The following is a 23,482-nucleotide window of genomic DNA, read 5'->3' as shown; positions in this document are numbered from 1 at the left end:
AGCTTGCATTGCACCTGCATCTTCTGTGTGAGGGAAGCTTGCACCCTACCTTCCGTGAGAGGGATGGTTGCATTGTACATTCTGTGTGAGGGATACTTGCATTGTACATTCTGTGTGAGGGACACTTGCATTGTACCTTGTGTGAGGGAAGCTTGCATTGTAACTTCTGTGTGAGGGAAGCTCCCACCAGTTCCTAAATTAACCACCTATCCCTTTCTATCTTCCTTTCTATCTAACCTGTGCACCTCTCACCCATATATATTCACCATGCCACATAATTCCACTACACAAATACACTCCCTACCATACAATTCCACACTGCACAATTCCACAAGTAGCAATTAAAATACAAACTACAAATTTCCATTCCACACCACATACATCCCCTACACTCCAAAGCAAAACACATAAGTAAAATACATTGGCCAATAGCTCCTACTCTTGCAAATGCGAGATCTATTGCATTGCAAAGGCTTGTTTATGCTTATCTCCCTCTCCCTTCTTCTAATGGTGAACCTGCCGACCCTTGTCGTGATCCCCCCAGATACCTTCTTCTGGGCCCACCTTGTGTCCACTTCCATAGCAAGCTACCTGGGGTCAGTGAGTTTATTCTCAATCAAGTGTTGGTGCAGATCTGCAAAACAAAGACTGAACATGTTCTTCTTTGTAATCAAGTGGTACATCCCCTAATCATATTTTACTACACTGCCCTTCACCCAACCATCCAGTGCCCTGCAAAAAGAATCCACCCAGGTCTGCTGGGCCAATTTCTAATTGTCCCTAAATGTAGGTCTGTACTTTTCTGGGGTTATACCATACTTCCTGACAAGGGCTTCTTTCAAGGAGGCATGCCTATTCCAGTTTCCCTTCTCTGATGCCAGTAGGATGCCCCTTCCTTTACTAGGGATGTGCCTCCACAACAAAGTCAGGCACCAGGCCTTTGGGAATATGGACCTGCTTGTATCCAGAGGGCACTGTAGAAATAATGCCACCATCATTGCTGGACTCTGCCTCTCTGGACTTGATGAGAGGTAAGGTCCTTAAGGCTCAGCTCCTTAAGACTTTTCTCATGAGCCAAATGCTTCAAGGTAATTGTCGCCTCCATGGTCAGCGTCCTCGCTTCCATTTTCAATGGACCATCTTTTATTCAAATTCTCTCCTCACCTTCCTTTACGCAAGCTCCTCTTGGGACAGGCTGCTTGAGGACACACTTCTCCCTGCATGGGAGGGTACTTCCAAACTTAGGAATAGGCTAGGAATCCTCCTGTGGATCCTTCTCTGATCCTTCCTCATCTTCCTGGTCATCTGTTGTGGCTGCCAGCTCGGGGGCCATTGCCCATGCCTGAAAGCGTGTTGGAGTTCCACCTTCTTAGTAGCCCTCTTGATGGGCAACCCCCTCTCCTGGCAACATTTCTAGAGCTCAGTTGAAGTACAGCCCTCCCGGTTAGCAAAATCATACTCCATCTTTGCAGTTGAGGCTGCAGGCACAATCAGACCGGGAGAGCAAGAATGAATTTAGAAAAAGCAAAATGGCCAAATAGGGAGAATTTAAAACTTGAATTGGTCTTAGATATGGGAGAGCAGTGTAGACCAAACCACTGTATTGCACTGCACAAACAGAATTCCTCACCCTCAAAGCTGATCACCAATGTTAGAAACTGGGTTACCGGGGGGTGAGCCTTATCAAGCAGCAAACACAATCCTAGTCAGGGGTTTGCTTATGCCTTACCCAACTTCTAACAGTTACCCTCTGTAATGTTCTTTCAGATGGATGTGATAACTCCCACATGTGATAAGTCATACCTTATGACTGCCTCCCATTGTGATTGCTGACTCATTATAATCATTTTCTCTTTTTCTCTGTCCTCTACATCAGTAGTCTTGACCTTAGGTCCATGGACCACTTTGGGTACTCCACGCCACCTGTGGTACAAGTGTTCTTAACCTGATGAAAATATCTACACAATATACCCACTTTTGCCTTCTCAAAAATAACACTTCTGCATTTAATACTCTGTCCAAATATGAATTAAGTTAATGACAGATAATAGATAATGCAAAGCAATTTTATTATTCACTCTATTTAATATTTACCTACAATTCTTAACTTACTTCATAGTCATTGGTGGAGGCTTCATCTACTGTCTTCTTTTAATGTCTTTATAATGTCTTTATACTTTGTTTATATGTACTCCCCGAACTGATGAAATGTGAATGTTTAAACAATTGGTAAGAGAAATAATATTATGATTTTTGTCACGCCCTACAACATATTCAAATGTGTTTTTGTATGATTAAGAACACAAATAAAAGACAGAGTGAAGCACTAGACTCCAGCATATTGATTTGTCTTTTAGAAATAAAACCACATTTTGAAAAGCTCCAACCTTCCATTAAATTTATTAAATTATTGTTTTCTTTCTTTGTTAATTAAATAAATTAGGGCCCGATGTATCAAGCGTTTTTGCATTGTCAAACGATGCAAATGGCCATTTGCGAATGCAAAAATGCCTTTCAGTATGTATGAAAGGCATTTGCTATGCAATTTTAAGGAATCGCTAAAATAGCGATTCCTTAAAATTGCGAGCCCATTTAGAGAATCGCAAACTGTGATTCTCTAAATAAGAAATCACAAATAAGGAATCCTTATTTGCGATTTCTTAAGCACATGTATCAAGCTTTTCCTTAATGCGAATTGGACATTAAGGAATCGCAATTACCATCTTGGTGGTAACCATGTGCAAATTTTAAAAATGCATTAAAAATGCATTTATAAAATTCACATGTAATGCACACATGCCCCTTTGGCATGTGTGCGCCTTACATGTCCTAAAATATTTTTGGGAGGTGCAGCAGAGGGGGCCTCAGGCCCCCAGCACCCTGGGGTTTGCATTTCCCAAATTGCAAATTCCAGTTATGAATTCGCAATTTGGGAAATGCAAAAAATTTGCAAATATGGGCCAGGCTCATAGGTGTGAATGAGGTCAGAATCGCTATTTGCGATTCAGTTATAGCATTTGCGATTTTTAAGAAATCACTATTATCGAATCGCAAATATGATACATACCATTTTGCGACTCAGAAATAGCGATTTCTTAAAAATCGCTATTAGAGAATTGCAAAATGGATTCTTGATACATCTGGCCCTTAGTTCCTAATTTGTGTATTATTTGATGGGTACTTATTTCTGCATTTTGTGCTTGTGGGATGTGGAAAGGCCAGGGTGGAATTAACCTAACGCTGGGTAAATAACTTGTTTCTCTGCCATTTATGTATGGCTCACATTTGTATTCTCGTTAAAACTGGGAAATTTGTTTGAAAAAAGGGTAGGGGAAAGAAAAACAACCTGGAGACAAACCCAGTATCAAGTGCATTTCTTGGTGTACACGTGGGAGAACAAAATGTAAGGGTAAAGGCAACCTAATTGAACATGTATTATAACATTTCAATAATTTGATTCAATGCCTTGGTGTACCTACCCCGTTACATGTGATTGCCCTTACTGTAGCTGGCATGGATTTTAGACTGTTCTAGAGTCTGTCCAACTGTTTCCAATGCGATTTCTAATAGTTGGCGTTGTGTAGACCTAGGGGTTCACCCATATCTGTGCTCACCCATCTCCCAGGGAGACAATTGTGGTAAAGTCCCAGAATATTTGGGCCTAAGTAATGCCCCCCTAAACATCATTAATAAAATATCACCTCATTTGAGTTAATATTAGAAAATCTACACCCAATGGAAAGATATTTTTGTATTCATGTCTGTTAATATGTTTTTATGAATATTATCAAGTGCTAAGGCTTTTGCTGATTCTGAAGCTTTATTAATTCCCTTAGTATTGGGCAAAGTATCTCATCCCTGGGTGGCTCACTCATGTGGGCATTCAGGCGGCGCACTACCCACAGTTTTCTGTGTCGCTCTCAGTGCCCTACAATGTGCAGCACTGCCCCACAGAGGAACAAGACACTCAGAAAGTGTGATGGGCCAGTGCCCCCACTGTTTGGGTAATCACACATGCCTAGTCTGTGTTGTTTGGAACGCAAGTGCCCGAGCACTTTCTTTAGAGAGCTGGGACCTGAAATCGTAGCCAGCTGAGCAGTGTACTTCAGCGCTGCTGAGCCAATGTAACACCCTATATCACACTTACAGTGTGTGAGCACACAAGGACTGCACCGCAATCAATGAAGAGCAAATACTGCGCATTAGATGGCTGTATAACAGGCCATGAGCTGCAACAAAGGAAGAGCGAGGTAAGCAATGGAGCCTGAGCAGCACAAAGCGGAGCCAGAGAGTCTGTAAGTAGAGACAAGCATTTGTAATGCAATGGGTCTCGTGTTTGTTCGAGTTAGGGCTCTTAGCGTTGTAAATTCCTAACTGGAGTTTTCTTGCCACACAAACAAAATAAAAAGTAAAACAGTTGACATAAGTAAGCCGATCCAAAGGCCACGGCCCCCAGGAGCGTGAGCGCGAAGGAGTGACACAAAAGGAAAAAGAAGTTCGCTCACAGTCAAAGTTATCAGCATATGTGCAATTATCCATGTAACAGGGTCGATGTCCAAGGCGGTAACAAAACAGCCCGAGAAGGGACAAACGTAAAGCATTTACCAACGAAGACAAAGGATTTTTGAAAGGCAAGCAATGAACGAGTGATAGTGATGTGGGCACAGTTAAAAGCCCAGATACAGACCAACACGTCGAAAAAGTGTTCATTGCTAATGTGTTTATGTGTGTGCATGTGTCTTAGAACATCCATGTTCATTTAACGGTGTGATGCGTCCACCTGCCCCAGTATAATCCAGTATGTTAGACTATTATATATTGTGGGAATCCCTTGAATGATGATGCCTAACTCTGTTATAATGCTAGCCCTGCATATCCACACATAAGCTTACACATTTACAAAACACACAGAATAATGTGCACACAAAGCCCACATAGTTTCCTATGTGAGACAACTGTGGGCAAAGCTATTGGGGCTTCTGCCAGTTGCCCGTACAAGAGGCTTAGAAAGGCCCTATGCATGTTTTTGTTCCTTTAGGTAAGCACTGTGCAAGAATACTCATACCTTTATAGACTAGCAGCAGAAGGGATACAGGAGTTTATTTAATTAAACATAAATTACCCTAGCAAATCAAAAACTTTGTTTTTGCTGTTTTCCTGTGTTTTTAAAATAATGGTGCCTATCCTTAGTGGTATAATGCTGGCCCCCAGAATAATTGTGGTCATTCTTTGCATATTGTGGTCATTCACGCCATGATGGTGCTCGCCTCTTGGTGCTATAATGGAGATTATCCTTACCATATTGCGGAAGGCCATCCCATGAATTTCCCATCCCTGGCAAAATGGGGGTCATCGCAAAGTGGTGGGATTTCTTGGTAACATTGGACCATACCAAATTGGCATTTTTGATCTACTTGTAAGTCCCTAGTAAAGTGCACTACATGTGCCCAGGGCCTTTAGATTGAATGCTACTAGTGGGCCTGCAGCACTGGTTGTGCCACGCTTATAAGTAGCCTCTTAACCATGTCTCAAGCCTGCCATTGCAAGGCCTGTGTGTGCAGTTTCACTGCTACTTTGACTTGGCATTTAAAAGTACTTGCCAAGCCTTAAACTCCCCTTTTTCTACATATAAGTCACCTTTAAGGTAGGCCCTAGGTAACCCATAGGGCAGGGTGCTGTGTAGGTAAACGGCAGGACATATACCTGTGTGTTTTTCATGTCCTGGTAGTGGAAATCTCCTACATTTGTTTTCCACTGCTGTGAGGCCTGCTCCATTCATAGGCTAAATGTAGGAAGTTGGCTCTGTATATACTATCTCAAAGAGAGAGGTAGTGTGCACAGAGTTCAAGGGTTCCCCTTAGAAGTTGATAATGGCAAAATAAGATAATACTAATGCTCTATTTTCTGGTAGTGTGGTCGAGCAGTAGGCTTATCAGAGGGTAGTGTTAAGCATTTGTTGTACACACACAGGCAATAAATGAGAACACACACTCAAAGACTTAACTCCAGGCCAACAGGTTTTTATCTAGCCAAATATTATTTTCTTAATTTATTTTAGAACCACAAGATTATGGGTTTAGGTAAGTACATAAATTGTAAGGTACTTCACACAGGTAAGTATGGAATTTTGAATTAAAACAGTAGTATACACAGTTTTGTGAAAAATGGCAATTAGCTATTTTAAAAGTGGACACTGCAAAAATCAACAGTTCCTGGGGGAGGTAAGTATTGGTTAGTTTCTCAGGTAAGTAAAGCACTTACAAGTTCAGTCTCCTGGGCATAGGCAGCCCACCCTTGAGAGTTCAAAGCAACCCCAAACCCTCAGCACCAGCAACACAGGGCCCGTCAGGTGCGGCGGTCAAAGGAGGGCCCAAATAACATAGGCACCTATGGAGAACAGGGGTGCTCCAGTTCCAGTCTGCTAGCAGGTAAGTACCTGTGTCTTCAGGGAGCAGACCAGGGGGGTTTTGTAGCGCACCTGGGGGGGGACACACAGGCACACAAAATACACACTGAGCGGCACAGGGGCGGCTGGGTGCAATGTGCAAAGTAGGTGTCGGGCTTTCCGTTGAATGCAATGGAGGGACCCGGGGGTCACTCTGGCGATGCGGGCAGGGCACAGGGGGGCTTCTCGGGCCAGCCACCGACTGGGCTAGGATGAGGGCCGCCTTCTGGTCACTCCTGCACTGGTAGGTGGTTCCTCTCGGTCCTGGGGGCTGCGGGTGCAGTGCTTGGTCCAGGCGTCGTGTTCCTTTGTTACCAGGCAGTTGCGGTCAGGGGGAGCCTCTGGATCCTCTCTGCAGGTGTCGCTGTGGGGGTGCAGGGAGGTCGACTCAAGGTGTCCACATCATTGGAGTCGCCTGGGAGTCCTCTCAGCGGTATTCGTTTATCTGGATACAGGTGTGGGGCGTCGGGTGCAGAGTGTGAAGACTCATGCCTCCGGAGTGAGGTTGGAGTCTTCTTTAAAGATGGTTTCTTGGTTGTAGTTTTGGACAGAGCCGCTGTCCTCTGGAGTTTCTTGGTCCTTTAGGTGCAGGTCAGTCCTCTGAGTCCTCAGATGTTGCTGGTATCACTGGATGCGTCCCTGTGCATGTTCTTTGAGTCTGGAGACAGGCCGGTAGGGATGGGGCCAAGTCAGTAGTTGTCTTCGTCGTCTCTGCGGGGCTCTCAGGTCAGCAGTCATTCTTCTTTCTTCAGGTTGCAGGAATCTGATTTCTTGGGTTCAGGGTCACCCCTAAATACTCAATTTAGGGGTGTGTTTAGGTCTGGGGGGCAATAGCCAATGGCTACTGTCCTGGAGGGTGGTAACACCCTCTTTGTGCCTCCTCCGTGAGGGGAGGGCGGAACATCCCTATTCCTATTGGGGGAATCCTCCAAAACAAGATGGAGGATTTCTTAAGGCAGGGGTCACCTCAGCTCAGGACACCTTAGGGGCTGTCCTGACTGGTGGGTGATTCCTCCTTGTTTTTCTCATTATCTCCTTTCGACTTGCCACCAAAATTGGGGGCTGTGTCCAGAGGGGTGGGCATCTCCACTAGCTGGAGTGCCCTGGGGCGCTGTAACACCAGGGCTGAGCCTTTGAGGCTCACTGCCAGGTGTTACAGTTCCTGCAGGGGGAGGTGAGAAGACCTCCACCCAGTGCAGGCTTTGTTCCTGGCCACAGAGTGACAAAGGCACTCATCCCATGTGGCCAGAAACCCGTCTGGATGTGGCAGGCTGGCAGGAACTGGTCAGCCTAACACTAGGAATTTGACTGGTATACAGAGGGCATCTCTAAGATGCCCTCTGTGTGCATTTTTCAATTAATCCCACACTGGGATCAATGTGGATTTATTGTGCTGAAGTTTGATACCAAACTTCCCAGAATTCCGTGTAGCTATTATGGAACTGTGGAGTTTGTGTTTGACAAACTCCCAGACCATATACTCTTTATGGCTACCTTGCACTTATAATGTCTAAGATTTGGCACAGTGCTCATGTAACTATGCCCTCACCTGTGGTATAGTGCACCCTGCCTTAGGGCTGTAAGGCCTGCTAGAGGGGTGACTTACCTATGCCAGAGGCAGTGGGTTTTGGGCATGGCACTCTGAAGGGAGTGCCATGTCAACTTAGTTATTTTCTCCCCACCAGCACACACGAGCTGTGAGGCAGTGTGCATGTGCTGAGTGAGGGGTCCCCAGGGTGGCATAATACAGCCCTTAGAGACATTCCCTGGCCACAGGGCCCTTGGTACCAGGTGTACCATTTACAAGGGGCTTATCTGTGTGCCAGGGCTGTGCCAATTGTGGAGACACAGGTACAGTTTAGGGAAAGAACACTGGTGCTGGGGCCTTGTTAGCAGGGTCCCAGCACACTTTCAATCATATCACCAACAAGAGGCAAAACGTTAGGGGGTAACCATGCCATGAGAGACATTTTCCTACACTAACATTAGGGCTACCTTCATACTGTTTGAGTGGTAGATTCTAATTAGAAAGAAGTAAACAGGTCATGTTTATTATGGCCAGAATGGTAATGCAAAATCCTGCTTACTGGTGAGGTTGGACTTTATATTGCTATTTTAGAAATGCCACTTTTAGAAAGTTAGCATTTCTATGCACTTAAAATCCTTTTGTGCCTTACAGCCCATCTCCAATCCACGTCTGGGCTGGGCTGGTTGACAGCTCACTTGTGCATTTCACCCAGACAAACACAGGATGCTCAGTCACACTTGCACAAATCTGCATACTGAATGGGTCTTCCTGGGCTGGAAGGGTGGAGGAGCTTGACACTTACATTTCAAAGGCTAGTGGCCTGCCCTCACACAATGGACTGGCAAACCCCCTACTGGGATGGTGGCAGACATACCTGTACTGAAAGGGGACACTGTGCACTTCAAAACCACTCTTTGAAGTCTCCCCCACTTCAAAGGCACTTTTGGGTATATAAACTGGGTCCCTGACCCTACCAACTCAGACACTTCCTGGGACAGACACTCTGAACCAGATCCTGCAACCTGCCATGGGGAGCTGCCTGGCTGCCCAAAGGACTCTCCTGGACTGCTTTGCTGTGAAGAACTGCTGCCTTGCTGTTGCCCTGCTGCCTTGCTGGCCTCTGGCTCTGCTGAGAAGTGCTCTCCAATGGCTTGGATTGACCTTGCCTCCTGTTCCTGGAGTCTAAGGGCCAAAAAGATTTCTTTCTTTCAAAAGGAACTCCTTGTGTGGTGAAAATCAACACACTGCCTGCCGAAATCATCACACAGTCTGCCCAGCGGTAAAAGAATCACCGCATCGCTGACCTGGAACGACGCAGCTCGGGTCCCCGAGTTGAGATCGACGCAGCGCCAGCGTTGCAACCAGAACTTCAATGCACAGCCCGCCAGACTGATGCATTGCCAAGCTGGAACGATGCAGCCCGACTTCCTGCATGAGGAATTAACGCAGCACCTGCTGTGTGACAGAAACTCCAACGCATTGCCCTGTGACTTTGTCCTGCATGCCCCGGATTTCCACGCATCATCCCTGGATGTCAAAAGACCCCTCATTGCAGTGAGGATCCAAGACTGCGTGCCGGAAATCGACGCAAAGCCCTTGCAGCGTGGGAAGAATTGACGCATCGTCTGTGCCCATCCAGAAATCTGAAGCATACCTTCCTTTTTCCATGCATCTCCTCCTCTGCGGTCTTCGTGCATGTAATTTTGACGCATACCAGGTACTTTGTGCACCCAAGAGACAATTGTTGATTTTTAAAGACTTAAAACTCTTCTTATCATTGCAAAAGTGATAATTCCACTTGTGCTTATCAAATATTGATTGTGGGTGACTTACCCTTTCTAGTATAGTGGTCCCTACTTGGACAAGGTTGTATACCTCTGCCAACTAGAGACCCTTTTTCTAACAGTATTCATGAATGACAGTGCCTACTTATGGTATATAATGTATATAATGTTGGCCCCTAAATACTGGTGTTAATTTCTGCCAACTGTTTATATCCATGGCATGAGGTGGTGATACATGGTCATTGAAGGCAAATGCTATTCGTATGTGGCAGAAGTACATGAAGGCACCTGAAGAAAAAGGCAAACTGATGTTTGAGCAGTAATCATCTTTAATAGAAAATAGTAGAGGGTAAAACAAAAGCAATATTTTTGGTGATTAGGTTTTACCTCCAGAAATAGAGTTTATCATCTGTGTTTGATAGTAAAATGGGCCTATTTACTTTAACTGACAAGATGATGTTCAAAGGAAACATTATGGAATTTACAAGGTTATGTTTGAAGCATAAATTTAAGTAATGATAACTATTGCAAATTGTGGTCCTAGCTGATGAAAGTGTTAGAACAAGACTGCTCTTGGAAACCATGAAATCTCAGTAACCTGGGTGAAAGCTCTACTGTCTGATCATGAACAATATGCATAGCTCTCGCGTCCATGTCCAGAGATCTTTCTTTTTTATTGAACACCAAATCTACTCTAAGGAAATTCTTAGTTATAAGAAACTCTGAATTCTCTTGGAAGGGGTAAGATGTAAAAATCAAAGGAAGTGAAGGTAGAAATGAGGAACATATGCTATGAAAAATTATAGTTCACAAGAAATTAAATGTTCTAAACTTTTTATATCACATGTGGTTCTGCAAATATTTTGTACAGACCATGTGCTGAAACATGTACCACAATGCCACTATCCTCCCAAAGTTTTCTTCTGCCCTTCAATACAGTCGTGGTTGGTTGGCACATCATGAAAGAAAATAAATATTTCATAAGCGCTTCTTCAGAAAATATGTGTAGTTAGCAAATTTGTGCAAGTACTGTGCATAAAATCTGCACACAGAATATGAGCTTACATTCTTCGCTCACTCACCTGTTGCAAGTCAGTGAGGATATTTATGCTTCACCACTTTCACAGGATACCAACATCACAAAAATAAAGCAGAACTTCTGAAATTCATTAAATAAATGCCCCCTAAATGTCTGCATTAATTGAGCCTACAAGAACACACAACACCTGCATACAGATAATACTTTAATTGCACAAAATAGTTATGGTCCTTGAAACAAAACAATGATTTTCCCTGAAATATATTTGTAGGATAGCTGCCATTTAACTCTGACAAAGGTACAGTTTTGCGTTAGCTCTAGAGCGTAGGATGGCCGTTGGCCAACCACACACTGGGTCATTGACAATCACCAGTTGTTCTGCTCTACTGGGCACTACTGAACTTCCGCATGTGGAGGAGTCCATGTTCTTTCTTCAGTGGGCGAGTTCTGCCTGCTCCTCAGAGTACGCATAGATCTCTACTTCGCAGGGGGTCAAGTACTCCCACCGACCCCGTACAATAAGGTTCACGTAGCGCCCAATCATTCCATTACATGCAAATGTCTTTGTGGTTCCAGGAAGAATTGTCGATATTGTCGTACACCTGACAACAAAGGTAACATGGCACAGGTAAATTCATGTGAGCTTGCCTTACATCTCTACATATGTTCCATTGATTGTGATATGTCACGCGTTGTTGAAACCACTAGACTAATTAAAGTTCAGTCATTTACAAGACAACCTCTCCCTCATCATAGGTTTTCACAAGGATTTGGAATGTCTCAGTCCTATGAATCATGCTTGCCAGCCAGGGTATATGCATGCCCTTACTTACACTATTTTGTTCAATGTGAAAATGTTTGCAGTTTGTTCCCAAAAGTTCCAAATTATTTCATTGGAACATCACAATATTGTCCCAGAGCATTTTCAGATATTAATCTATTCCGCAAGGGCAAAACTTTTTTTTAAATAACACATTTTTATTGATTTACATAGGACACAGCTATTACTTCTTTTATGAAAGGATAAACACATATATCAAATAGCAGGTATGTTAGCACCAGATATACCATTCTGTCCATCTGCAAGTGAAACTTTAGTTATATTTGTCCTAACCATTTCCTCCATACTTGACTATGTTTAAATGGGCAACCCTGGGGCCAGTAGACTAATTTTTCTTGTTGGGCACACCAGTCAACCCCGACACTTTTTAGTGTGATCCAGGAATTTAAATAAACAAAAGGCCCAATTCACAAAGGTAAACTTAGACCAAAAGTCTAAGTTTAGACCTAAAGTCTAACTTTACTTGCAGTAAAGTTAGACTTTGGATCTATGTTTACACTTTTGTTCTAAGTTTAGACCAAAAGTCTAACTTTACTTGTAGCAAAGTTAGACTTAAGGTCTAAACTTGCACTTTTGATCTAAGTTTAGACCAAAAGTGTAAACATAGACCAAAAAGTCTAACTTTACTGTTAGTAAATTTCAAATTTTCATCTAAGTTTACACTTTTGGTCTAAACATAGACTTTTGGTTTACGTTTACCTTTGTGTATCAGGCCCAAACACTATAAAAGCCATTATGTAGACTTAAAACTAGTTTTTAGGAAAATCAAGAAAATTGCTAGATGCTCTGAAGAGTTCTCAAAGACATACACTTATATTCAGAGAGTGATCTCCTCCTTCACAGGATCCAACATCTTCACAATCTCTGGGGAAAAAAAAACAATAATTAAAAGAAGAAACACACTATGGTGGCATTACCTTGGATTGGTATTCCCGTCATGTTCCAGGGAGTTGCCAATCAGGATTTCCGCTCCATTCATCCGTTCGGGGTACATGACTGTGTTGGTAATTGCAACACGTAGAATGATGTACCGTTTCAGCAGGTCCACCCTCCACCATGGAGACATCTGATAATTTGTAATGGAGCAAGAGCCGTGGTAGTAATCGGAATCCAGATTCCCATCTATGGCATTGATGGCACCCGCTGGCACAATCCATCCCAGAAACACACTGGACTGAGATGCGCGGCCCCGCAAAGCCACGTTCTCCACTAGAAGCAGAACAAATTGATAAGAAGTTAAATTCAGCTCAGTTGAAGACATAAGCCTACAATTTGTAGTATTCAATATATAGCACAATATGGTTAGCCCTCTTTTTGCATGGCATCAATCAATCAGGGTTCCTATAGAGCATGACCACTCACCCATGAGGGTCTCAAGGCACTGAGACGGGGGAGGTGGATCTTTGGCTTAATTAAGAGACAGATCTTGAGGTCCTACCTGAATTGCGGCAGAGATGGTGACTGCCTGAGATAGAGAGGCAGGGAGTTCCAGGGATTCGCAGTTAAGTAGGAGAAAGATCTTCCTCCAGTCATGGTCTTGCGGACCTGTGGGGTGGTGGCCAGGGCCAGATGGGCAGAGCGGAGTTGTCTGGTGGGAGCGTGGAAGTAGAGAGGGTCGTTGAGGTATGCAGTTCCGACATTGTAGGCGTGATGGAGGAGCTTGAAGGTAATTCTTTTTTTGATAGGTAGCCAGTGGAGGTGTCTCAGGTGGTTGGTGATGCGGCTGCTGCGTGAGATGTTCAGGATGAGTCTGGCGGAGGCATTCTGGATGTTCTGTAGTTTCTTTAGGAGTGGGTGATACCGGCATAGAGTGCATTGCCGTAGTTGAGTCTGCTTCTGATGGGCGCATGGGTGACCATTTTCCTGGATTAGGTGGGAATCCACTTGAAGATCTTTCAAAGCAGGCTGAGTGTATGGAAGCAGGAGGACGTAACAGCTTTGATTTGGCGGTTCATTGAGATAGAGGAGTCCACGATAATGTTGAGGTTTCGTGTGTGGTCCGTGGGTCTGAGGGGGTTCTGAGAGTTGCAGGTCACCAGGAGTTGTCCCAGGCAGAGGGGGTAGAGGCCAGAATGAGGACTTTGGTCTTCTCTGAGTTAAGCTTGAAGCAGCTATCCAGTTGGCGACTGCCTTCATCCCATTTTGGAAGGTGTTTTTGGCAGATGTGCGTTCGTCTGTAAGGGAGAGAATCAGCTTGGTGTCGTTGGCATAGGAGACGATTTTGAGTCCGTCGCTTTTGTCAATGGCTGCAAGCAGGCCATGTAGATGTTGAAGAGGGAGGGGCTCAGGGAGGATCCCCGAGGCACTCTGGAGCTGATCTCTGTGGGTTCTGAGTTGAACTGTGGAAGTCTAACTCTCTGTGTTCGGCCGGTGTGGAAGGAGCACATCCATTCTAGGGCTTTGTTGCGAATGACGGCGTCATGGAGTCTTGTTCAGAGAGTGTGGTGGCAGACAGTGTCGAAGGAGGCTAAGAGGTGGAAGAGGATGAGTGCAACAGTTTCACCTCCGTCAACGAGGGTGCGGATGTTGCCTGTAGCGGCGAGGAGAGCAGTCTTGGTGCTGTGGTTGCTCCTGAAGCACGACTGGGAGAGGTGCAGGGTGTAGTTCATTTCGATGAACTCGGAGAGTTGGGTGTTGATCTTTCTCGATGACTTTGGCTGGGAAGGGAAGCATCAAGATGGTCTGTAGTTTTTGAGGTCTGGCGGGTTGGCAGAGGGTTTCTTCAGCAGGGGGTTGATCTCTGCATGCTTTCACTCTTCAGGCAAGGTGGCAGACTCGATGGACCAGTTGATGGTGTGGCAGAGTTTGGGTGCAATGGTGGTGCTGACTCTGTTAAAGATGTGGTAAGGACAGGGGTTAGAGGGGGCTCTGGAGTGGCTGCTCTTCATGATCCTAGGGTGTCTTCAGGGGTGAGAGTGGCCCAGTTGCATAAGATCTGCTGGGGTTTGGAGTCATTGGATGCAGTTGTTCCTGGTGGGGTGGGTGGGTCTTGGGTTTGGAAGCTGTCATAGATCTGCTTGACTTTGCAGTGGAAGAAGGTGGCGAGGTTGCCGCGGAGGTTTTGAGAGGGAGGAATGTCTGCTGTCTCTGTGTTGGGTTTGGCGATATCTTTAACTATAGCAAAGAGCTCTTTGCTATTATGTGTGTTGGTGTTCATACGTTACTGTATGGCTGGTTTCTTTGTTGTTCTGATGAGGTGGTGGTGTTCGGTGACAGCGGTTTTGAAGGCTGTGTGGTCTGCCATGGTCTAGCTGTTCCTCCATCTTTTCTTGAGCTGTCTCCAGGTGCGCCTGGACTATAAGGCATGAATTATAGTTGGGTAGTAAATGAAGCTTCTCTGATTTCTAAAGTGTGCTTCACACAAGACGAATCAATCAGTGAAATTTCCTCCACCTTAGGAATGGCATAAGCATTTGCAGATGTCTTCTCCACTATATTTAGCACATCCTCAAGAAATCATAAGGTTTACGATTACTACCCAAATCTAATCTGGCAATAGGTACAATAATAACTCTTAAATGCAGCTTAATTTAAACTAAGATACTGTTGGACTTTTTCCCTTATTCAAGGTCATCCCCAATCTTTTTGCTTCCTTCCTCCTATTTTTTCTGACCTGTTTTTGTTGGCTTTAGAACTCTGAGCACCTACCCCTTCTAACCAGTGCTAAAGTGCATATGCTCTCTGTGTAAATTGTATTGCTGATTGGTTTATCCATGATTGACATATTTGATTTACTAGTAAGTCCCTAGTAAAGTGCACTAGAGGTGCCCAGAGCCTGTAAATCAAATGCTACTTGTGGGCCTGCAGCACTGGTTGTGCCACCCACATTAGTAGCCGTGTAATTATGTCACAGACCTGCCACTGCAGTGTCTGTGCAGTTTTAAACTGCCAATTCGACTTAGCAAGTGTACCCACTTGCCAGGCCTGAACCTCCCCTTTTCTTACATGTAAGACACCCCTAAGGTAGGTCCTAGGTAGCCCTGTGGGCAGGGTGCAGTGTATGTTTAAGGTAGGACATATACTAATGTGTTTTATATGTCCTGACAGTGAAATACTGCCAAATTTGGTTTTCACTGTTGCAAGGCCTATCCCTCTTATAGGTTAACATGGGAGCTACCTTTAAATGTGATTAAAGTGTAGATCCCCTTTGGGAGCAGATACACAGGGGGGGTTGGGGTCTCTGATCTCACAATTTAAAAATACATATTTTAGTAAAGTTGGTTTTGAGATTGTGTGTTTGAAAATACCACTTTTAGAAAGTGAGCATTTTCTTGCTTAAACCATTCTGTGACTCTGCCTGTTTGTGGATTCCCTGTCTGGGCCAGTTTGACAGTTAGGCTGGTTGCACCTCTCTCTCGACAGTGACACAAAGGGAGCTGGGGTATAGCCTGCATATCCTGATGAGCCACCTGTCCTAGGAGGGAGAGGAGGAGTGGTCACTTACACCTGAAAGGGCTGTGCCTGCCCTCACACAATGCCGTCTCCAACCCCCTGGTGTGTGTCTGGGGACTGGCCTGGGCAAGGCAGGAGTTCACAGACAAGAGAGACTTTCCTTTGAAGTAAGCGTACTTAAAAGGCAAAAAATGGGTTAAAGAAGAGCACCCAAAACCACAGCCTTTAGATCACGTCCGGACATCAAGAGGAACCTCTGCCGGGAGAAGAGCTGAAGAGCTGAGGAGAAGTGCTGCCCTGCCTGTGGCTGTGCTTGGTGGAACTATCCTGCAGTTGCTGATTCTGCCTGGTGAAAGGGGACAAAGACTAGACTTTGTTGTGCATTGCTGCTTGTGAAGAAATCTCCAAGGGCTTGTGCTGAGCTTGCCTCCTGTTGTTGAAGTCTCAGGGCCATCACAGACTTCCCCTGCCAGCATCTGGACTCTCTACTGAGCCTCCTGCCCTGCCAAGTGGTGCCATATCCAGTTTCTGGGGCCTTGACAGGTGAAGCTTGCAGACCAAGATTGAAAATCCACGCACAGACTGCAGTGCGGGGAAATTTCCAGCGCAACCTCTGAGATGCGGCTGAAGAAAAGACGTGCCGCTGGCTCTGCGGCTGAAATCGACGCACCGCTTGCAGCGCGGCTGGAAGATTGACGCACACGGCTGGAAAAACAACGCATTGAATCGCTAGTGGAGGCTGGTAGCATCGCAACCAACACAGCACGGTTTTGCTAACACCAAGCTGCAGGATTTTCGACGCAAACCTTGCTGGGTGAGAAAAAATGACACAACGCCTGCCCAGACCTGATTGCTGCCCGGATCGACGCATCGCTCTCATGCAGAGAGGAAAAAACGACGCATGCCGAGCCAACCTGAGAAGGAGAAACGACGCACGGCCTCGCTTGCAGGTGAGAAATCGACGCACCGCTTACCTTTTTCGCTGCACACTCACCTGTGCGTGTTATTTTGACGCTACCCAGGTACTTTTCAACGCTAACGGTGTTTTACCTGTTTACGAAAGGATTTATGACTCTTGCTTTTAAAATTAATAACTTGACTTGTGTATGTTGGATTTTTGTTGTTTTGGTCTTCTGTTGTTCAATTTTTCTAAACCTGTGTTGTGTCATTTTGTAGTTTTTTCACTGAGTTACTGTGTGTGTTGGTACAAATACTTTACACCTAGACTCTGAAGTTAAGCCTGCCTGCTGGTGTCAAGCTATCAAGGGGATGAGTGAGGGTTAACTGAGGGTGATTCTCCTTTACCCTGACTAGAGTGAGGGTCCTTGCTTGGACAGGGGGTAACCTGACTGCCAACCAAAGACCTCATTTCTAACAGATACAAAATGGAAACTCCATGACAATTCAAAGTTAGCAGTCAGTGCAGCAAAGAACTGCTGAGAGGAAGGGAGTGGCCCCCTCAGCATGGTGCATCAGAGTGACTGTGGAGGCTATACAGAGAAGTGCGGTGGGGCAAGGCCATCATAAACTGCTTATGGTTTGTGGAGAAGAGCAGCCGAAGTAAGCGGAACAGCCTGCGGGGATGTAAGAGACTGAAAAAAAGCACACCCCAGGCGATACTCCCTCTGAGGACTGGTTGTCCTGAAGTAGGTCATACGCATAGGGCAAGGTGACAATACAACACAACAAATCCCCTGAGAGAAACATCTGTGTAACAAAATCAGAGCAGTGAATCACAACCCTGCAGAATGAGTGCAGGGCAACTGCTCCCCTATAATAAATGTGATGAGATTGTTGATAAGAGGCCTATGTGACAATGATATAGACTAAGTATTATGGTGTGCTCCAGAGTAAGGATCAAAAATTGCTAGCTGTGTAGATGAATGAGAGGTGAAGAGACACTACTGGTTACACATATGTGTCAAACCCTAACAGCTAAGGTGTGCCTACTCTTCTGTAAATACTCTAGCCCCATCATCTATGTGCAGACGGTCCGATATAACAGATAAATGGGAAAGCAGACAATAAGCTGCCAAAACTGAACTTTGAGGGCACATAATCTAGTTAACTGGCAGATAAAGGAGCTTCCAATGAGAGATGACACAGACACAATGTCAGGAATCCAGGAGATGGATGTGAAACATATACTTCAATATGTGCGCCGTAGATTGCAATCAATAGACAACAAAATTGACAATTTGACATCCAGAATGGATCGAATGAGTGAAAAACTGGACAAGCAGGTGAAGCGAAAGGATCAAACTGAACAATGGATCTTTAATGTGGAAGATGCAACCACCAGCTTGTCCATGAAAATGCAGGACAGAAAGAAAAAAACATTGGATTACGCACTCAGTAAACTTGGGGGCCTAAATGTGTGCTCTTGAGGTACAATAAAATACTCATGATGGGAATGGCTGACTCAAGGAATCCTGGAAACATGATGTTCAGTGAGTTAATTGTCAAGAGGGTGCACAGATATGGCTCAGCTTGCTAAACTCTTCAGATAGCACGGCCTAATCATCGTCTTCTATGCCGACAATACTCAACTGACCATACCCCTGACCAACGACCCATCAACAGCCAAGAGCAACTTTCACAACGGAATGAGAGCAGTCGCCGCCTGGATGAAAGCCAGCTACCTTAAACTCAACTCAGACAAGACAGAGAACCTAGTACTGGGCTCCACCCACTCCGCCTGCGACAACTCCTGGTGGTCAACCGACCTAGGTAACGTTCCCACCCCCACCAACCACGCATGTATCCTGGGTATTATCCTAGACTCCCCGCTATCCATGACCTGTCAAGCCAACGTCATCTCATTGTCATGCTTCCACACTCGCCGTCTCGTTCGGAAAATCTTCAAGTGGATCCCCACGAGACAAGAAGGACCGTCATCCACGCACTTGTCAGCAGCAAACTGGAATATGGTAACGCACTCTACACCGGCATCACAAAGAAGCTACAAGCAAGACTATATAGAATCCAGAACACAGCAACCAGACTCATCCCGGGCATCCCCCGCCACAGCTACATCTTCGCCCACCTCAGAGACCTCCACTAGCTACCTGTCAACGAACACATCACTTTCAAGCTACTGACACACCTACAAGGCACTGCACAACACTGGACCGGCCTGTCTCAACCACCACCTGACTTTCTACACCCGCCAGAAAACTCTGATCCTCCCAACTTGCTCTCGCCGCCATCCCCAGAATCAGGAAGAGCCCAGCTGGAGGCATATCAATCTCTTACCTTGCAGCTCGGACCTGGAACACGCTCCCACTTAACCTCAGACAGGCCCCTCGATGAAACAGTTCAGGAAGGATCTCCAGACCTGGTTCTTCAAATGATCAGCACGCCCATGACAGCGCCTTGAGACCCCACAAGTGATAAGCCACACTCTACAAGTATTTAATTGATTGGCAGCCACTCTGGTACTGAGAGCACCACCTAACCCATAAATACCATGCATCATGAACTACTGAGATAGAGTCACTGTACTGAGACTCTCCTGGGAAAAGTGTGCAGTCACAAATAAAATGCAGAGCCTTGATATATCATACCCAATGGCATATCTGTCTCACCTGCACTTCAAACTAGATGGGTAAAGGAAAATTAAATAAGAGGCGAAGGCTGCAGTCTGATGCGCCACAAGAAAACTTCACGAGGAGTTAGTCATTGAGATAAGTGACCATGAACAGTAAATGGGATAAGCATGGATTAGGAAGTCAAAACACCAACAGTCTAATATAAGATGTATGAGACCCTGGGGCATGGGCAGGGTGCAGTGCATTTAAAAGGTAGGACGTGTACTGGTGTGTTGTACATATCCTGATAGTGAAATACTGCCAAATTTGTTTTTCACTATTGCAAGACATATCTCTGTCATAGGTTAACATGTGGACTGCCTTTAAATATCTTTTAAGTGCAGTTTCCCATTGGGAGCAGATAGAGATGTGGGCGGGATCTCTGAACTCAACATTTTAAAATGCATGTTTTGGTAAAGTTGTTTTTTAGATTATCAGTTTGAAAATGCCAGTTTTAGAAAGTAGGCATTTTCTTGCTTCACCATTCTGTGTCTCTGCTTGGCTGCTAAATACACTTCTACGTCAGACTGACAGACAGGCTGTTTGTGAATTCACTCTAGACAGTGACACAAAGGGAGCTGATGGGCGTCCTGCATATCCTAATGAGTCTTCCTGGGCTACAGTGAAGGGAGGAGCTGACACTTGCACTGGAATAGGACTGTGCCTGTTCTTACACAATAAAGTCTCCAACCCCCTAGTGTGTGTCTGGGGCAGGACAAGGAAGAGGCAGGGTCTTGGGTACTACAAATACTTTTCTTTGAGGTTTGCCTACTTCAAAGGCAGAAAAGAGTATAAGTTTTGGAGCGCAGGTAACCAGTTTCTTCCGCTTCCATATACTCTCCATGCTTCAAAACAACTTCAACTCCTATGTATTCCAGACGTACTGTCACTCAGTCTCTAATCACAAGAAAATTAGACTACCACAATGCACTATACCCTGTAATCTCTAACCACCTCCTCCACTGACTTCAGAGCATCCAGAATGTCACAACAAGACTCATCATAAACTTTCCATGTCGCACCAACATGACCCTATACTTCAAAGAGCTCCACTGGTTGACTATACACAAACTCTGCTAATTCAAACTCCTCATGCACACTTACAGGGCACTGCTCAACACAGGACTAGCATACCTTAATAGCCGACTTAACGTCCACCTACCCACCGACGCTTGTTCTGAGCCTCACTCTCATTCACACACACACCACCTGTACCCACAGACGCAGAACAGGTGGTCTAGTTTTCTAACACATCTCACCCAAAGCCTGGAATGACCTACCTTTACACATTAGGCCGTCCTTCTTGCTTCTTGAATTCCACAAGAAGCTAGAAACCTAGCTCTTCAACTAACTATCCATGGCGACTCACTCACCAATCCTGCAGTCCCACACCTATACACCTGCCACAGGTGCCTGGATACCCTCCCGGGTGACACACTGCACTTTACAAATACAGCTAACATACCATAACAAGTCATAGAGCCTGCTGCCACTCCTTAACCTCAACAACAAGATACTTCCCAAAGTCCTGGTTACTCGGCTACAAACAGTGGTTAAAGTGTTGGTTCTGCAGACCAAATTTCATTCGAGCTGACTTACAGCTTGATGCATGGCATTAAATATAAGAAACCTTTTTGCACTAATCTATTAAACAGATTTTGAACTGTCGGCTGTTGGGGCAGTTTTAGACACTGAAAAAGTGTTTGAGTTCCACGAATGGCCATTTTTACACTTGGTGTTGGAGCCCACGGGACTGGGTGTGTAAATGACTAATCATATTAAGTTGATATATAACTCCCCCACAGTGAAAATATTGGTAAATAATGTATGCTCTAACCCAATCAAGCTGAGGAAGAGTGGCTGGATAGGCATCTCCCTTGTCCTCTCCTCTCATTGTCACCATTGCTATGGGACCCTTACCATGCACAATTAGACAGCACCACACTAACAGGGGAATTAATGCCCTCAATTAGAAAGTTGATATTATCAATGAATGCTGCCACCATAACGCATTTAATTTAACAATCTGACTTCTACCTTCCCCCAGGGCTGGATGAAATCTTTAAGTCTTATTTTAGGATAATTATCAACTGTGTTTATTTGGAAATATATGATTTCACAGAAATACTAAAACACATGAGACTTGAGTAACAGGTGCAGTGGAGTCAGGAGTCAGTCGACTATCTGGGAATCAAAATCCGCAGAGACAGAGACATTGTTTTACGTGATAACTCTGGGCCACTATTATCAAAACTGCAAACTTAAGTCACTAGATGGATGCACATTCCTCATGCCAGGATGGTCAGAACTGTCATACTAAAAAAGTTTACTATATATTTTCCTAAATATCGTGATCCTGCTGATCTCCAATTTGTTTGTGAACTTCGAACAGAATTTAAGAGATTGATCTGCGCAGGTAAGATGATACGCTTGAACTTGAAGATTATGACGCAACCACTAGCCAAGGAGGACCTGGACGTGCATAATCCAGAGAGGAACTACTTGGTGGCACAGACCTTCCTTCTGATACACTAGCACCTCCCACAGACACCCTACCACACGTAGTAGTGGAAAGGGAAGTAGTCATGAGGGGCGCACTACAAATCTGCCCACTGAAGTCAGTGAGTCACCATAAGCAAGTAAATGACACAGTAAGGATGACAACATGGCCACTATCAATAAATACAGGAGTTGTGAGCACTTGTGAGGGTCTCAATGTGCTGAATCGTAGGCACAAGGAGAATAAATGATTTGCCCAGAATCACAGGATGTTGAGCCAACGCCGAGATTTGGACCTGGTTCCCCAAGCTTGGAAGTCGGCAGCTCTGGCTGTTACACCACATCCTCTCCTATGCACACAACCAGGACTGACAGTGCCATATTTCACCCCTCCCCCATAGCTCACGTGCACAGAACCCTGGGCTACCACCCACTTCTGGGAAGATAGTGACGGATGCCCTCAATAATCCAGGACTAACAGCCATTGTAACAGTTCTATGAAAATTGACATTCCACCCCCCTGGAGCAGTTCAGGGGCTTGGATAATGAATTATTCAGGAAGACAGGTACAGAATAGAAACAGAAAACTATAAAAGTGCCAAAAGACAGCCAGAACGGGTCATTGTAAAGGACAAAATAGAAAATGCTCCTAACTCTCCCGCAAACAGCCTTTTGAAAGTACCCTCGACTTCCAGTGGTTCCCGTCCGTCAGTAGGACGATGTAATATGTTTGCGAACTTCTTTTGTGAAAAAGTTAATACAATTCTCAACCTTTTGCCTGCAACCACTGACCCCAAGGCAACATCCCTGGTTATGCCATCAGCAGGCCCCAGTCAGACCGCATTCCCTGCATTCAGTGATGAAACCACGGACTCATCAATAGAATCAGGCTCAACCTTGATTCAGCACCTCCCGACATTCTAATGAAGCCCGGTAGCATCATTCTTACTATACTGGTGGGTGTTTCCAGTCATTTCCTGGTACCTGGTAGTATCCCCCCAGCATAGAAACGCGTACGTAAAACCATTACTGAAAAACCCTGCGGCCAATGCCTCTCAGGCAGAAAAATATAGACCCACTGCCATGCTGCCGGTTTCTGGTAAAATACTGGAAAAACATGGTAACAGACATCTATCCAGCTTCTTAAAAGCTCATGACATTCTCCATGCTACCCGAACAGGCTTCAGACCAGGTAGCAGCACTGACACTGCAGAGGAACTCCAATCTGAGTGGCTCAGCTCCCATGATAATGTTAGATCTATGTGCGGCTTTCAACACTGTCTCACATCCTACCCTCCATTCAGAGGATGAGAGAAGTCAGAATCAGTGGGGACGCTGCAGTGGTTGGATGCTTTTCTAGAAAA

The 23,482-nt window shown here is 45.1% G+C and overlaps 1 protein-coding gene across 1 annotated transcript in view; it reads right to left on the bottom strand.

Moving 5' to 3' along the window:
* Window positions 1-10,208: 10,208 nt before the first annotated feature.
* LOC138297199 (fucolectin-like) overlaps window positions 10,209-23,482 on the bottom strand; it is a 90,405-nt gene continuing 77,131 nt past the window's right edge. Inside the window, exons 3-4 of the mRNA XM_069236686.1 lie at window positions 12,555-12,846; window positions 10,209-11,398 (exon numbers count right to left, since the gene is read on the bottom strand). Of these exons, the coding sequence (XP_069092787.1) occupies window positions 11,230-11,398; window positions 12,555-12,846 (461 nt within the window). The 3' untranslated portion in view covers window positions 10,209-11,229. The remainder of the gene's footprint in view (window positions 11,399-12,554; window positions 12,847-23,482) is intronic.

The sequence above is a fragment of the Pleurodeles waltl genome, chromosome 5 (genome assembly GCF_031143425.1).
Source record: "Pleurodeles waltl isolate 20211129_DDA chromosome 5, aPleWal1.hap1.20221129, whole genome shotgun sequence".
Taxonomy (NCBI): domain Eukaryota; kingdom Metazoa; phylum Chordata; class Amphibia; order Caudata; family Salamandridae; genus Pleurodeles; species Pleurodeles waltl.
This window is presented reverse-complemented; position numbering and strand designations above follow the sequence as displayed.